General features: G+C 43.3%; 2 protein-coding genes across 4 annotated transcripts in view; one reads left to right on the top strand and one right to left on the bottom strand.

Moving 5' to 3' along the window:
* Window positions 1-8,878, top strand: part of blnk (B cell linker) — a 31,710-nt gene extending 22,832 nt beyond the window's left edge. For all 3 annotated transcript variants that reach the window (XM_008280181.1, XM_008280182.1, XM_008280183.1), the window contains 19 exons: window positions 606-646; window positions 732-843; window positions 1,114-1,217; window positions 1,303-1,375; window positions 1,491-1,574; window positions 2,614-2,639; window positions 2,732-2,760; window positions 3,560-3,616; window positions 3,711-3,738; window positions 3,822-3,873; window positions 4,041-4,101; window positions 4,204-4,231; window positions 4,381-4,411; window positions 5,215-5,290; window positions 5,445-5,467; window positions 5,575-5,630; window positions 5,713-5,796; window positions 5,873-6,028; window positions 8,397-8,878. In XM_008280181.1, coding sequence (XP_008278403.1) covers window positions 606-646; window positions 732-843; window positions 1,114-1,217; window positions 1,303-1,375; window positions 1,491-1,574; window positions 2,614-2,639; window positions 2,732-2,760; window positions 3,560-3,616; window positions 3,711-3,738; window positions 3,822-3,873; window positions 4,041-4,101; window positions 4,204-4,231; window positions 4,381-4,411; window positions 5,215-5,290; window positions 5,445-5,467; window positions 5,575-5,630; window positions 5,713-5,796; window positions 5,873-6,028; window positions 8,397-8,513 — 1,238 coding nt within the window. In that variant the 3' untranslated portion in view covers window positions 8,514-8,878. The remainder of the gene's footprint in view (window positions 1-605; window positions 647-731; window positions 844-1,113; window positions 1,218-1,302; window positions 1,376-1,490; window positions 1,575-2,613; window positions 2,640-2,731; window positions 2,761-3,559; window positions 3,617-3,710; window positions 3,739-3,821; window positions 3,874-4,040; window positions 4,102-4,203; window positions 4,232-4,380; window positions 4,412-5,214; window positions 5,291-5,444; window positions 5,468-5,574; window positions 5,631-5,712; window positions 5,797-5,872; window positions 6,029-8,396) is intronic.
* Window positions 8,879-9,174: 296 nt separating this feature from the next.
* znf518a (zinc finger protein 518A) lies at window positions 9,175-15,233 on the bottom strand. The gene is made up of 3 exons (XM_008280184.1): window positions 15,151-15,233; window positions 12,062-14,290; window positions 9,175-11,920 (listed from the first exon to the last, which is right to left on the bottom strand). The coding sequence occupies exons 2-3, from the start codon at window positions 14,274-14,276 to the stop codon at window positions 11,235-11,237; spliced, it is 2,901 nt and encodes a 966-aa protein (XP_008278406.1). The 5' UTR covers window positions 14,277-14,290; window positions 15,151-15,233; the 3' UTR covers window positions 9,175-11,234.
* Between the last annotated feature and the right edge of the window lie 1,770 nt (window positions 15,234-17,003).

Raw genomic sequence — 17,003 nt, 5'->3', positions numbered from 1 at the left:
TACTCTTTAACCGAAAAAGCTAAAAAGCAGAGCTCAGGTTAAAACTATTTTGGTAAAACTGTCATTTCCGAGGTCATAAAGGGAACTTCAGCATTCATGTTTTAGTACAAAAGCATACTTCATGCTTATTTAACTCATTGTGGTGATCATGGTGCACATCAAGTCAATTAAACTCAAGATAATCACGTTAGGAAATGTTTGACTGGGCTCACATCCGCAGCTTACATTTCAATCTAAGGACATATGAAACCAGCACGCCTGTTAACGGTACACATTCATAACACAAAACCACACCAGCTAGGTGTCACTTCACCCCTTCCAGGTGTTTAATTACGTGAAGTTTCTGTTCAAGCTTCATTGTAAAAACAGCGATAAAGTCACTCGGGACATTACTCAATAGTACAAGAGGTGAGGAAACACGCTTCACTGGTTCCACAACGGAGCAGCTCACTTAAAGTTTCCCTTAACAATCTGAAGAAGTGCTCCGCCACCTGCTCAGTCTAATTAATTTCTGGTGTTAACCGTTTTTAGGAAGCTGGGTCAAATGAAAGCCGCAACAGTTTTTTCAGGTTTTGTATTGAAATTCTTTTTTTAACTGTTCACAGATGATAACAGGGACGCCGACGAGCAGTCTGATCCCGATTACGTAAGTTGGAATAAATGCACATTGTAATTCAAAACATTTTGATTTCGTCTGTGAGATTGGAACATCAGAGACATGTTGTTCTCAGGACAATGACATGTACGAGGATCCGCGTGAGGACGACAGCTACGAGCCTCCGCCCAGCCACAGAGTCTTCACCACAGTTCCCTCTGCTTCCTTCCCAAGGGGGGAGTATCTCGGTCAGATCAGCCATTTGACGCTTTTGCTTTTTGCTGACACATCTCTAATCATTGTAGTTCTTCTAATGATGCTTTTCACAACTCGCGCATGTGGAGTCCTGTCTCTCCTTTGCAGCCTTCACTCCCTTCCTGCACAAGTGTCACGGGTTCATTTAGATTAACCAACATGTGCACGCTGTTGAGCCAAAGCCACAATAAACACAAGGCTTCATAACGGTGCTTCATGCAAATGCTGATGTCCTGTTTCTGCTTCTGCTTCTCCTTTTCCAGACAGCTGCCGTAACCGGCCCAGCAGGCCGCCCAAGAAGCCCCTCCGCCCGGGCAAAGCCTCCAAACAGCTGCCCCCTGAACCCAGCCAGGACGAGAGCGATGAAGTAAAGACACTTTGACTCCTTAGTGAGATCTCACCACATACTGTGTGTTGGTAAACGCCTTGCAATAAGTGTTGCTATGTTGTAGGAAGACTACATAAATCCAGACGCCGGTTACGATGACGACAACTATGTGGAACCTGCGGAGAATCCACTTGCCAGTAAGACACACCTCAGACCATAGAGGCATATGAAAGCAGCAATGTGCATGCAACTGCTATTAAGAGAACCACAAAATCTCAAAACACCAAAAATGTTTTCCATGCCTGTCCTCAGATAAAATGTTGCATGGTGGGAACAGAGCTGGAAGAGACCACCCCATGCTGCCTACACATTTACCAGAGTGTCCTCCCAGTCCTGGTAGGTACAACACAAGCCTCACCTCTACTATCACGCAATCCAACCACATGTTGAATACATAATCTGAAAATGTAGCACAAGAGGAAGTGATGTAGGGGATCCCACTCCTTTTATTTTCTCTCTCCACTGTACCGTGTGTCTCTGAGTTCAAACACAGGCTAACATGCTGACATTTAGCAGGTATCATGTTTACATTGTTAACCTTTTTAATTTGGTGTTTTAGCCGGCTAACATTTGCTAATTAGCTCTAAATAAACTCAGTCTGATGGGGATGAGATTAGTTTTGCAGGCGACCTATTAGGTCATAAAGTGAAGCATTTGGAGAATTAAAATGACGTATTGGCACAGGAAGGCAACACCAAATTTATTACGCAACATGTTGAATGTTACACTGAAAACCAAAAAGGTCAACCTCATGGTGGTCCTGGAGGATCAGGGGATCAATAAAGTCAGAATTTATCCTGAATGTCTGTACATAATTTAATGGCAATCATTTTTAAAGCAAAACAGGCAAAAAAGATGGCCTCCTTTATGTCTGTTGTCCATCCATCCATTATCTATACACCGCTTAATCCTCACTAGGGTCGTGGGGGGCTGGAGTCTATCCCAGCTGACTCAGGGCGAAGGCAAGGGACACCCTGGACAGGTCACCAGTCTATCACAGGGCTACACTTAGAGACAGACAACCAAGCACACTCACATTCACACCTACGGACAATTTAGAATCACCAATTAACCTCAACATGTTTTTGGACCTTGTGGGAGGAAGCCGGAGAACCCGAACATGCAAACTTGAAGAAAGATCCCGGGTGTCCTAACCACCACTAACCACCGTGCCACCTTGCAGCCCTATGTCTGTTGTGTTAAACAGGTTATTGGCCAGTGCAGATATGTAACATACTAAGAGACATCAGGACCCGTTAGTCGTGATGTCCAGGAGTAAATAATGTTCGGTGCTGAAGGCTGAAAAAAAAAATTAAAATCATCCAGCATTTGTGGATCTGCTTCATGCCTAATTTTATCTTTGGTTATTTTTCAGATTTTTATGAAGTCCCTGACAAAGAGGTAGGTTTGTGTAAAAACCAATTACAAGTATTTCATACGACACATTCATATGTGGAATTGAACATTGGTTGCATTTGTCGGCATCTTTGCAGGAGAATTCTTCAACTTCTTCAACAAGCAGGTCAGTGTGAGACTTTCTTGATTCATAAAATGGGACAAATACACAATATCACCAGCGGAATACATCAAGAACATTTACTCAGCTACTGTTCTTAAGAACAACTTTAAGATAGACTGAGTTATATTGTAGTTTTACTCCACAATAATTATTTGACAACTTTAGTGACTGTATACTTCAACTTGGTATTTAAATTACACATTCACAATGAACATTTTACATGCTTAAATATTTAACCATCACACTCTTGTCAACTGCTGGGCAAAATAAGCCATAGCTTGGTAGAACAGTCTTTGTTACTTGAGGGGAATCAGCATCCACATTATGCCAAGGCAGGCAAACTTGGCATCACAAACCTCAGCCAAACAAACTGATATGAGGCAAATGGGATTGTCAAACAAATGCACTTCATCATCATGTGCAAATGAATGAATCAAGTCTTTGAAACAGCCAAAACCCTTTAAACAATCCTGACTACAGCACCTGTTTCAGAGTCATAAAGCGGCCTATGAGGCAATCAAGCAGAGACAAAAGGCAGCCATGATGGCACCGGTGCTTTCAATGTCTTCGATCATTGGCTGGGCCATGGGAGGAGTCAACCTTATTGTCTGGTGGTGTGTTCAACAGCCATCAGGAAATACTAAATTTGCCAAAACACAAATGTCTGTACTACACACCAATCAGAAAAGTGGTTCTTCTTCTTTCCTCTCCCATTCATCACCTCATGACCCCTCACATTTATTTGGAGACATATCATTTAGACTACAGACTAATAATTCATTTCTGTGCATCTATCTTACAGATTGTGTCCAATCCCAGGAATACAATCACATTCTTTACCACCAATACCCAGCCCCAGGTAGGACCCACAACATTCTCCTCTCTCTCTTCTTACAAAACACTAAGATCATTTTTTAAAGTCACTCTGTTGCTGTGCCTTGTTGTTTTTGTAGGGGGAACATGAGGAGATCTCCTCAACCTGTAAGTGAAGACTAATTTTCAAAAGCAGATGCTTTGCAGAGATTTGGCATGCTGCACGTTTATTGGTTTTTCTGACTTTGCAGGTTCAGGAGCCCACAGGTGACGATGAATATGAAGTCTGTGATCCAGATGAGAGTGAGTATTAAATCACAGAGCGACCGACTTCTGAAAGACCTTGAATCAGACTGACAAGGTGCGCCATCTAGAGGCGATCTAGGAAACGTGTGGCTGTTTTTTTTAAAGTTAACAACATGCACACTGTATAAACTTGCAGATGTTAACGCGCTGTGTTGCTCCTCTAGGCTCCAGTGATAAGCCTGCAGAGGGTCCTCCTCCACGTCTAACCAACCTCTTACCCAGAGAGTAAGCTAATCAAACAATGTCGCATCCAGTTACACACAACGAAGCTTTGATCTTTAAGAAAGTAGTAACTGAGCATCTGTTGATTTCATTTTGTTGCTTCAGGAGGTCACCAAAACCACCTCTACGACCGGTAGGAATGTCTTTTCATCAAAACATTTCTTTTTAAATGTATACAAAGCCAAAATAAGGATAATACAGAATATCCTTCTTGCTTTACTGTACTGCTTTCTTTCTTTGTTACGCACATGTATTCATAAATAAATATGACTTTTATTTCAGAGGCCAGATTTAAAACCAAGGGAATTTGAAAGTAAGTGTTTCAATTAACTCATATTCTTTGCCAGACTGAGCATTTATTAAACACTAGAAAACCAGCCACTTCTTTCTATATCAGACGTTTTCTCCTGAAACATGAATAAAGAACACATTACTCTGTGAAATCCTCTGTTGTCCCATGAGGATTTAATCGCACGCATAGTCGCCCTCAAATCTATTCAAACCCTTCCATTAAAGAAAAGGCAAAATTCACAATAGTCACTCAAATAACTAGAAACTGACAAAAGTAATAATAGAAATTTGCTAAATTCTAATTTAGTGAAATACGACATTTCTTTTGAATTGTGGTTGAAAAGAATAATTTAAAAAATTGAGAGTTACAGCTTGATTGCAGTGATTGGCTCAAAGGGTTGTTCAACAAAATATTAGGTTACAGGTCCCATCATGTTTGTTTGCTTGTTTTTTGCTTTTGTTTGTTTAATATTTTTGTTGAACTACAATTCAAAAGCAACGTCATGATTTTTATTAAATTTTTATTTATTATTACTTTTGTCAATTTCAACTTATTTCAGCTGTTTTTTTCCGTCTTTAATGGGAGGATATGAATACATGTGAGGACGACTGTACATGCATGTGCTGCACATACAGAGGAGTGTTTATTATTGCATACTCATAAGTTAAATCGTATTAGAAGTCATTATCATATACAGGTGTTCCACATTTATTCCATTTAAATGGGATGTAGATAAAGTTAAAAGAATGTTGGAATTTGTCCTCATTTTCTACCTCTTGCTCAATAAAAAACAAGATCATTTGAGTAAGTCTGTATTTTCAAAGGCAGATCACTACCTGTGCCGCGTACTGACCAGAAACCTCCCCCGAAAGCTTTTTCACTGGACTTGAAACGACCAAAGTAAGGAATGCAACGTACAGTTTTACCAGTCTGCATTGCATTTACAGTGTTTATGTGGATGTCTAGCGCTGCTCAAAATGAGCAACACTGCCTTTAATCACAGCTTTGTGCCGTGTATTTACTGTGTCTGCTCTGTTTTTGGGCTCTCTTGCAGAATTCCTCTTCCACAGTTCCCAAGTAAGTATATCTCCTCCGTGTGTTTCACAGCAGGTTTAACAACACATTGCACTGGAGTTTTGTATTCTGACGTGAAGTGACACAAATTGTTCTGCCTGTTGTCCCAGAACCAGCTGACAGAGGAAGTGTTTCTACTGAGAATGGGTCGATAGACCAACCCAAGGTGTGCCCTTACAGCAATACATTGTAAAGATGAATCAACACATCAAGAGCGATGTTTTAAAATTCTGACTTTTATGTTTTAGGACGCAGACGTTTATATGAAACCCTGGTACGGCGCCGCATGTGACCGAAAGACTGCGTATGAAGTCTTGTTTCGCGAAAATAAAGTGAGGATCTTCTCATTGAGCAGTGTTGTTCTTCAAGCTGAGGAGGATGAGGATTACAGGAGGTTTTCTGTTTCAGGATGGAGCCTTCATGGTGAGGAACAGCTCCGGGCAGGACGCACAGCAGCCCTACACATTAGTGGTGTTTTATAAGGGCAGAGTGTACAACATCCCGATCCGCTTTATACCCAGCACTCAGCAGTACGCTCTGGGGAGCGAGAAGAAAGGAGAGGAGGTACAGCACAACACTTTTTCCTATCGTGGTTGTTAATACAGAGCTCTGCAGATATTGTCCAATATGTCTAATATGAATCACAGAACAGTCATGATTGTCTGTCGAGGCAGCTGTTTACCCTCAATCTGACACAGCAGACAGGACTGGAGTGATGCTACTAAATCCTGAATTTTAGATTTAAATAGTTGAAACTTTAATTATCTACACTGTGAAATAACAGCTAGACCACAGGACACTAGAAGTAATGCTCTACATGGACATCTTACAATGTTCTTAGCTCCTTCAGGCAGTGTGAGGTAGGGGTTTGGTTTTTTTTACTGTAAATGGGATCACATGTAATCCTTTTTTTCCAGCCACCAGCCAAATATTTCCCCTTGTCACAGTCAGAAAAGCACAGGTTGGATAATAACATTAGCTGTGACTCCATTTGAGTCCCAGTAGGACGCGGCAGCATGGCTGTAGCTGGACACTTAGGAAATGAGTCACTTTGCATCATCGCCAACGGTTATATGTTCATAAGGTGTGAAGCATTGGACTGTTTGATTAGTAGAAGTTTGTACAATTCTAATACTGAGTGTTTTTGAAGGCACAATACAGTGTAGGGAACTGGGCACTGAAATAAAGTGTCAAACAGTAGATATGGAGCTCTGTGGTACAACAAATACAACTGACTACAGTACTTGTGTTATACTACAGTATTTTACTAAACTACTACAGTTGATACTCCATCCATCCATTATCTATACACCACTTAATCCTCACTAGGGTCATGGGGGGCTGGAGTCTATCCCAGCTGACTCAGGGTGAAGGCAGGAGACACCCTGGACAGGTCACCAGTCTATCACAGGGCTACACTTAGAGACAGACAACCAAGCACACTCACATTCACACCTACAGACAATTTAGAATCACCAATTAACCTCAACATGTTTTTGGACCTTGTGGGAGGAAGCCGGAGAACCCGGAGAGAACCCACGCTGCACCACGCTGCGAACCGGCGACCTTCTTGCGGCAAGGCAACGATGCTAACCACTGCTGCACCTTGCAGCCCCAGCATAATAAAACTATGAATTTCCAACAACTCAATCAAGACAAAACTAAAGTCCTGCTGACTCCCAGACAGAGAAACTCCACGTCAAACTGTAGGACTGTTATTAAATCCATGTCAACAAGGGAAAACTTTAGAGTCATTAAAAATTTAACCCCACATTGGAACACAATTAAGACATTAAGCATCGTATCATCCGATAGGGGTCTCGAACTCCAGTCCTCGAGGGCCATCATCAAGCTCTGCAGAAGCCTGATAATGATCCTGATCATTTGAATCAGGTGTGTTGGAAGAGGGACACATCTAAAACATGCAGGACTGTGGCCCACGAGGACCGGAGTTCGACAAACATTCCCACAGTGGGACTTGTTCTCTCTCCAGCCAATACTGACACCACTGCACACTTTTATTACCTGCAGGAAGAACTATTGTCAAAAAAAAAATCTGCTCTCTGGTTCCCTCAAGAAGAATACAACTCAACTACAACTGCTTCAAACCTCAGCAGCATGTGACCAGAGGGAGAGCACGCATTCCACCAGTTTTAAAGTCTTATTTTAAGATCCTTTTATTGGTTTATAAAACTCTAAATGGTCTCAGTCTGACCTAGTTATCAGATTTTATCCTATGAACCTGCTATTCATGGCCTTTAAAGCATACCTGAAGTCAGAACCCACGGTGAGGCAGCCTGTTGTTATTGTGGTCCACGTCTCTGAACAGCCCTCCTGAAGACCTGAGGACAGCAGAGGATGTTATTGTTACAAGCAAACTGAAGACCTGCCTTTTTACTCTGGCTTTTTAATTGAATTTATTCATTTTTATTATTTATTTTTCTTGCCTGTTTAATTCTAACACTTCACTTTCTTGTCATTGGCTTATTTTTGCTATTCTGAATTGGTGACTGATCCTGCCTCCGGTGTTTGCTCGTCGCATTTATTTATGACGGCATTTGAACAAGACGCTTCCACCGAAAGAGATAATTCACTCGTCATTAATTTTGTTATTTGCCTGATACCTCTCCTACCTGAGTTCTGCCCCTAATCTTACCACGTTTTGGCAGTGAAACACTAAACACAGTTAAAACGCTGAATATAGAAAGGGGGAAATAATTAAGTGTTTGATTGAAATGTACAAAAAAAAGTAATTTAATTGGGTGCAACCAGCTTTTAGGTATTAGACTTACAACAACAGATGACTTCAAACAGCACTGTGAGTGTCCCTGTTAACCATTTCTGAGATCAGTTAAATTTATTTAGGTAACTGTTAAAAGTTGTTCCTGTTTTTCTAATTCTACAATCAGGCTAACTCATCCTTTTTTTTCAGTATTTCAGCAGCATCTCCCACATCATTGAGAACCACCAGCGGACTCCTCTGGTGCTGATCGACAGTCAGAGCAACTCCAAGGACACCACCAAGCTGTGCCACCCTGTCAAGCCCTAGATGACCCTCACCGATTGCAGACAGTCCAGTGATTGGAGCCGTACATCCCAATCCGCTGCGTTTACTGTCAGATTGCTTCTTACAGAAGTCACTGGGGCTGCTGCTCTGTCGCGTACTGTCTCATTTACTCAGCTTAGAATGAGTTGAGCTCAGCCTGAAGTTGCAGGAGTTCAAAACACACTCTGAATGCTAATCTAGAGCTGACAGCTGTGTCGGAACGAGCTGAGGAGTTGTCCAACGCAGGTGTGTAAGAGAACATCATCAGGGTGGGAACAGGGGGCAGGGCTGAGGACTTCCCAGCATGCACTGGGGCAGAGAAATTATCAGGCTGTGTCCGAAATCATCCGCTATATGTCAGCTCATCATCAAGCTCTGCAGGAAGCCTGATAACGATCCTGATTATTTGAATCAGGTGTGTTGGAAGAGGGACACATCTAAAACATGCAGGACTGTGGCCCTCGAGGACCAGGATTGGAGACCCCTGCCCTACATAGTGCACTATATAGGGTAGTAGTGCTGTCCGAATGTTAAGTTACAACCCTGTATAGTGCACTCAAAATATCCCACAATGCACCGTGAAAAGCATTGTCCAGCCGATGGTCGCTAAACGAGCAATATGGACCATCATGCATTGCGTGAAAGAAAAAGGAAAGTCGAATGAGAGCGCAAAAACTTGTCATTAAAATGTTCGTAATTTCCTGTTAAATTTTGTTTCTTAACTACGCAATAAACTTCGAATTTGATGTGTTTATACTACGCCGTTAGGGCACAAACCGCGGATAGCGAGTGACGTAATTAATAGCTCGAGATGTGTCTTGTGTAATGTGACCAACATAGTTCACGACGTAGTGGTTCCTAGATAGTGCGTAGGGAGTGAGTGGATGATTTTGGACACAACAAACCAGGTTCCAACTCACAGCTTACTCAGGACACAACAACAGGCTTTCAGTGATCAGACAACATAAAGTTCAAACCCATCCTAAACCTTAAACTGCAGCTAGACCGGCGTCAGAGCAGCAGCCCCACTGTCTGACGCTCTTCTCCTCCTTCACGCCGGACTTTGCCTGCACTGCTGGCCATGCAGAGCTAAAATAGCACCGACTCAGAAGACTTTTTAACGTGTTTTATTAAGATGTTTTTGTTTGGTTTTTTTTTTAATGCTCAGTCAGTAAACAGTGTAATAAAATAAATGCGAGGAATGAGAGTGTTGCTGCAGCAGAAGGAAGCACATAGACAAATAAGTTGTTTATGACAGCGGTACTTAGGGGAGCGAAAGCTACAAGGTTGTATATTTTGTTTGAATAAAAACTTGTTTTCTGGTTTTGTATAGCTCCGCTCATATCTTCAGTCACAACAAAATGCCACCAGGAACTGACAAACGGTTTCATTTATTCTCTGTTCAACAAGTAATGCTATCATACTCATGCACAGTTGTTGCATAATAATAAATCCTAGGCACTTGGTGAAAATTCTCAGGTAATATTTTACAGTACCTCTGGCGGGACTATGTACAATTATAAATCTTTTATCTAAATTGAAAAAAAACAAAAAGTATTATTGACACTGCAGAAACAGAGATTCATGCACAATGTAGGTACATCTGTCCAATGGTCCTTGACGGACACAAACACACAACGGAGCCGCCGTTCCCTTGGCGTGAATACTGAGGGATGGTGGCTGCATAAGGAAATGTTGAGCCACAGTAGGACACCGGGTTGAGATTGTCGTAGGCTTCGGCCTGATAAGGTGAGGTAACGGGGAAATATAAATCCTCCTTTCATAGTGCAATTAAAAGATAAGATTATCATCATTTCAAGTCAAAAGAGGAAACCCACTGAAGGAAAAGGAAACACATGATCAAATCGTCTAGGCTTTTTTTGATGTTTAGAAATCCAGATTTCACACAAAATGATTTTGTCGGTGTGTCACTGACATCACCAAACACAGGACTACTTCTTTAAAAAAATTTGTCTTCAGGGATAAACAGCACCCACTGGATAAATGCATGAAAATATATTTCTTACACTACATCTCGACATAATTTGGAGTTTATACAAACTAAAAATTACAAATACACTAATTCTTCTAATGGCCCAAAAACAACAAAACAAAAAAAAGCATAAAGGAAGCATATAAAGGCTAAACTTAAGAGTCATAAATAAATGTTGAATAAAACAGCTTATTGTCTTTTTTTGTTTTGTACACACACAGTTTTGGTATATCTGAGTAACTTGTGGGTCTCTGTGTCCCATTCCAAAAAACATAAATATGACAGCTACCACACTGTATAGCCTACCCGTACATAAACTGATCCATAAAACAGATGGTATGGCAAATATACATATTACAGTGTTCTAGTAAAGATTCCATACGACAGTGTACTTAAATCACCTTAAATAAAGCTATTGCGTAGACAAAATACAAACAGTACAAACAACTAAAATGATCAGCACCACGTCCGTGTGGCTTTACAAATAATTACTCATCTACAAAGAGTCTGTATCAAGCTACTCAGACTGGGAGAGGGACAATAGGTAAATGTTAAAATTACCCTGAGAATGTGAACCCTCCAGGAAGCATGATTTGATTCTCCTCAAAAAAAAACAATCAACCAATCATAATTAAGACTTTCTTTAAAAAAAAAAAACAGAAAAGTTTCCATTATTGTTTTGTTGTATTGCAAAGTATTCCAGACTATTTTTCATCCAGTGTGTGCGACATTTAAGAGTTTTCACAGTTTGGCCTTTTCCACTCCATCAGATGTCGCTGCCGATGGGTCATCCACATCTCCTGACTGGTGAAGGCCCTGCCGCAAAACCAGCAGCGAAACTTCAACTCGGCGTCCCTGCTGGGAGAGACGGCGCCCACCACTTCGTACTTTTTCCTCGTCAACCTACGAAATTTCAACTTCAAAGTGAACCTCTCCTGTACGGAGCTTCTGCCCCGCCATGCGGTCTCAGCTCGGCCGTCGTTCGGATCGCTCGTCCCAGAGGCCTCGCTGTTCAAAGCTGAGAGAGCGTTCAGAGTCCTGCGCGACAGTACGACCTTCTTCACCTCTCCTCGGTACCTGTTGACGACTTCCATGATCTTGGCCACCTCGGGGATGTCCGCATCTGGATGATTTAGCACCACAACAGGCTGGTCTCCCGCCGGACGCTTCACCAGCTGAGAGGGATTTATGGCTACTAACTTCAGGGTCCTCTCCAGGTTTTTTGGGACCGGCTGCCTCTGATGCTCAGAGGCTGGCGAGGGCTCCTGTTGGATGGCTTTACCTGGGGGCAAATGGATGCTGCTGGGGAGATCTGGGCAGGAGTCCGCGGGCGATTCTCCGTCCGTCATCCCTTCAGCATTCCGGTTACTCTGCGCTCCAGCTTGAGCAAGGCAGGAATCCTCAACGTTTATCTCACCTGCAAGATAAAAGGTGCAAAACTTGAAAATGCTTTGAATTTAACATTTAAACCGACAGTTCAAATATACCAAGAAGATGCCATTGCATGTTAAATCTTTAATCACTGTGTCTATATAGGAACTATAATTTGCCGTCTTACCCTGTGGTGTAATAACAGGTTGGGAAACAGGGGAAGGCATGCTGCTGCTACGAGGAGTCACTTCATCAGCGGGTGAACTCGTCTTTTCGTCAGACACATGGCAGTCGGTGCCACCGTGTGATGTTTGGAGCTGCACGTTCTCGGGGTACATCTCTTCTTCAGCCACTGATGCAGCACTCAGATTTGCGTGGCTTGTGCTCTTGTCAACTTCAGTTTCCGACAACTGCGGCGATTTCTCTGCGTCATCCTGCATTTCTTGACACGTCGACGACAAGCCTTCGAGCGCGGCAGGCCTGTTTGTGGTCATATTCGTGGACCCCATTGGCTTTGCAGCGCACCTAGGGTTGAGTTCTTCTCCTGGCCCTGGTTGTAGGATTGAACTAATGGCTTCAGAAGGGTCGGGAAGATCAGTCTTGGAACCTTTGGTCCATTTCTTCTGGGGTGCTTCTGCTGGCTGCACGTTTTGGAGAACCTGTACCATCTCCTCCATCTCCGCTGTATGAGGGTTTGGCAGTCCGTCCATTGAACCACCTCCTGATGGAGACAACGAGCTTTGCGTCACCCACTGCTTCTCCTTCACAGGGTTCTTCTTCAACACTATCTTTAAGGGGATTCCTGGCGATTTTTTATCCGCTTTTTTGAACCTGGTCCTTCTTTTCCGTCGCCGTTTTCGTCTCTTGACTTTTGGTAGGACTTTATGAACGGATGTCTGCTCTTCACTCTCATTCGTCAACTTCAGATCACTGGAGATAATAATTCCATCAGCCTGCATAGGCCCCTCCAGCTTCTTATTGTGTTCCTCTACTTCCAATTCAGTCTTCAATTCCTGATTCTCCCTGTTTTCCTGCATCTGAGCGCGCTCAGACGGCTCATTCTGGACTGACAGTGAAACATCATTATGTAGTTTCTTTTCAGCCTGCGTACAGGATGTATGATCGTTCAAATTCGACTGACATCCATTTTGGTCGACCGCACACTGAGCATCATCAGCAGCACTTTCAGGAGAAACAGCTTCCTTATCAGACATCATTTTCAACCTTTTGGCATAAGCAGCACCGTTCTGAGCTACAGTTATCTTGTTCTTGACTGTAAGGACAGTGAGATCCGACGAGTTCGACATGATGCCATTCTCCGACTTTGGGTGAAGATTCATATCTTGAGGGACGTTTGACAAAACAGTTTTAAGAGCCTTGGTCCATTTCTGGTCACCGGTTTCCCCGGCGACAGATTTCATCAAAAACTGTTGCGTCTCCTCAAGTGTTGTCTGTGGATCTGACAGATGGCAGTATTTGTCTAAGAATTCTCTCCCTGGCAGAGAAAGGCAGTCCTGTGTCAGCCAGCACATTTCCCTAACTGTACTTCTTGTTATTCGGGACTTCATTTTGGGGATTGTGTCATTTGGTTTCATTGCTATGGAATGAACCTCCTTCTTCTTACTCCTCTGGTTGCTATTCTGGCAAGCATGGACAGCTTTAATGTGCTTAGTAATCAACCACTTGTAAGATGCCTCATAGCTACAGTGCTGACAACGTAAGGTTTGAGTGGTCGACAGCTGATTCTTGTCCTTTGTGTGCAGCGATACATCAACATCATCCGCTCCTTCCAGATCCAGATTATGTGCATACATGTGCTCTAAAAATACTCTCACGTCACCTGTGGAGAACTTCTGGCACACTTCACATGAATATTTGCCATTCGGGCAGTGGCACATGGTCAGGTGTGCGCTGAATTCGGCCCATGTGCGTTGAACATTGTCACTACAAACGATGCAACTAGAAAAAGTGTCCTTGTGGCTTAACAGATGAACCTGAAGGTAGGAGAACTCGTGTGTGGTGAGAGTACACATATGACAGGAAAAAACTGGCGGGCTCCCTCTGTGTTTTTCCTCAAAGTGCCTCACTAAGTCTTTGGGAACGTATTCCAAGTTGTCCTTGCATTGAGAGCATGTGAACCTGAGTGTGTTTCCGCTGTCACTTGTCCTACGTTGACTCTGCTGTGCATCCTGGGGGGGGTTCTGCGATGAAGGCCACACTGAGCTCCGTTTCCACGCCGCCGCCGCCGTCTTCTTTGGTCCACGCTTATCTTCGCTTTGCATAGCTGGGGGCTGAGCGGCGGCCTTCCTGAGGTGCAGCCGTTTGTGACAATCTCTGTTCGTTTTGGCGCGCCGTTTGTTATCTCCTGCGGAGGTAGCTGCGCGGACATCTGCTGAATCCATGGTTTTGCAGATTTCTGAAAGTGAGAGAAAAACACAAAGGATTAGCAAATGGCATGCGCAGCTTCAAATCAAAAGTGATTATTTCAAATATGTTGCTTTCATAGGATTGTGCATGTGTTAAACAGTAAATGCATGTTTTAAAAAAGGTGCATTCAGGGTCCTGCTGTGCATGCTGTTTTCCTGCAGGTCCACCTGTTGCTGGCCATGGTTCAAACTACCTCAGCCTGCATGTGAATTCATCACAACCAGATGAGACACACAACAAGAACTTCTATCCTCCTGGTGCAACAAATAAAAAAAACTGCACTTAAACCCACCTGCTCGATTCGTGAACTTCCCAGCCAACATTAAAAAACACATTTAAAAGCGCTACGGTGGGCGGTGCAGCTCAAAACTTCCACAAATAAAATGACGAATGCACGAAACTAACGTAAAGTAAGCTAGCACTTTTTTAGCAGCAGATTAATCGGGGGGGGGGGGACCGTGCGGCCATTGTGCAGTTTGACTTGACCACAACAAAGTGATAAGACAGCCTTTGTAAAAAAAAAACGAGCAACGGACGCCTTGGGAATTAAGTTACGATAAAACCAACCGAGCCACCGAGCTCCGGAGCCGCTTCGCCATCGCCCGAAAACGCGTGTAGTTGTTCGGCAACGGAGCTAACTGTTCAAACTGGCACCGACTGATTTGAATTAATGTGACGCACAAGAGCTTACAAAGACGAAATAACTTGAGGAATACAAAGCGTGGCAGCAAAGTTACACCGCGGCGGCGTTTAAAGCCCCAAACGAGTTGTTGGTGCAGATAGACCCGCCGGGGGCAAGAAACGAACAACAAAGCAGGAGTTGTTGGTGTAGTTGTGTCGGTTTTTTACCTTTTTCTTTTGTGGAGAGCTTGACAGCTCAGCGAGTGGCAGCCATGATGGTTTCATCCGGGGACTGCAGCCTGTGAGCTCCTTTAGCCTTTAGCCTGGTGCCTCCGTCCTGTCCCGGCCTACCGCTCGGCGCACACACCGAGCCGTGCGGGCCGGTTAACGGCTCTAATGTAGCGTCTAAGTACGGACACTTCACACGTGTCAGAATACACAACCTCAGAATAGTGTGAAATAAAACTGTAGGTAAACACGAGTTCCCAAATTAAGTCTGTCTGCAGTAAAATAACATGAAGCGGTGAGGGGGGGGAGGAAGATGGATGGACTGCATGTTAGAACTGCACCTCCAGCCCTGCTGATGGAGACAGCAGGACGGTACACTACTACACTGGCATGTTCATTAATATTAATGTCAGCTGCCAGAGTTATACAAAGTGTATTCATGTAAATAAAAAGCTGGCAGACAAGCAGCTCACCGTCCTTTTCCTGCACTGCATGTGTACCGGGTGTGAGGAGTGTTTGTGTTGGGATGTTTGGTTAATAAAATATGCTGTCAGGCTGCTGTGTGTGTATCATATACCATGATCTGGAGGATATATATATATGTGTGTGTGTGTGTGTTTATATATATATATACATGTATGTTTCCCAGCCTCCACACCACACAGACCACCACTCTCTGGATCATTGCTGTTCCTGACACAGAAAAGTCGAAACTCCATCCACATCAAACTTTTAAGTTGGACTGCTACATAACTGCATGGCTGAACCACAGTGGAATGATCAGTCCACACGGTCAGCTCAGTGCCCAAAAGCATCCCATGTGTTTTTTTTTTTCTGGATCGAGGCCTCAGGTGTTGTGGAATCTGCTCTCACAGTTTGGGGGGTCATCGCTCCAGATGCTTCTGTTCCCGCTGTGGACTTCCACATCTGTTCCAGTTGTTTCTTTAGCAACTTGTCAATCTAGTCCTGATCCTTCTTCTTGACATTACTGTCAGCTGAATGCACATCCGTCACGACAGCCCTCCTCTGCTCCAAACTTGAAGTCCTGCAGGATCTCAGCTCTGTTGCTCTCAATCTCTTTGTGTGTCGAGTCCCACTGGGGACTTCTAATCCGTACTCATCTGAGACGTTCCTGTGCACTCTCCCAGGCACCAGGTTGTGCCCCTCAGTGTTGCATGTGGACTGATTCAGGAGCATCTTTGCACAGCCTGCACCTTTGGTCCTGTCATGTAACACAATCTATATCATCCTTCATATGCAGTCTGTGTCTATGCACTGTTTTTGTAAAATCTAATCAGCTTTACCACTGTTCTACTTCTATTTTGTATTTTTTGTAAAAAATATGTGAAAATGAATCATCTGAAAAAACAAGACATCACCTCACAAATAAAATGGCTTTTTTTTATTGTTAGCAATGGAGTTATTTCCTCTTTTTTAGGCTCAACTGGGGCTCACCTTCCTTAAGCCCAAGCAGGTTTGTGTCTTGTTGTTATTCCAGGCAAGTACAGTTCCGAGGGTAAAGCCCATTAGCTTGCAAAACAGTGGAGAAGTGAAACTTTAGGTTACCTCTGCTGTGCCACAGAGAAGCTGGATGTCCTTTGGGTCCTCCCAGCACTTCACAAATTATATTAACTCAGAGTGAAGGGCTGTTCCTCACAGTTCAATAACAGCTATAAAAATAGCCCACTGGGCCTGAGTTCAGTAAATGTGACACACTTTATTGCATCTAGACGACAGGCTGCACACCAGTGACCTTTCAGCGATTGTTAATAAGACTCTTGGACTTGTATATGCCAAAAAAAAACAACAAAAGAAAAAACACTACATTGCTTCATGTAGTTAAAAATGAGCAT

This window comes from Stegastes partitus, unplaced genomic scaffold (genome assembly GCF_000690725.1).
Source record: "Stegastes partitus isolate 25-593 unplaced genomic scaffold, Stegastes_partitus-1.0.2 Scaffold184, whole genome shotgun sequence".
NCBI classification, from domain to species: Eukaryota; Metazoa; Chordata; class Actinopteri; family Pomacentridae; genus Stegastes; species Stegastes partitus.
Note: the sequence above shows the minus strand (reverse complement) of the source record. Positions and strands in the feature narration are given on the sequence as shown.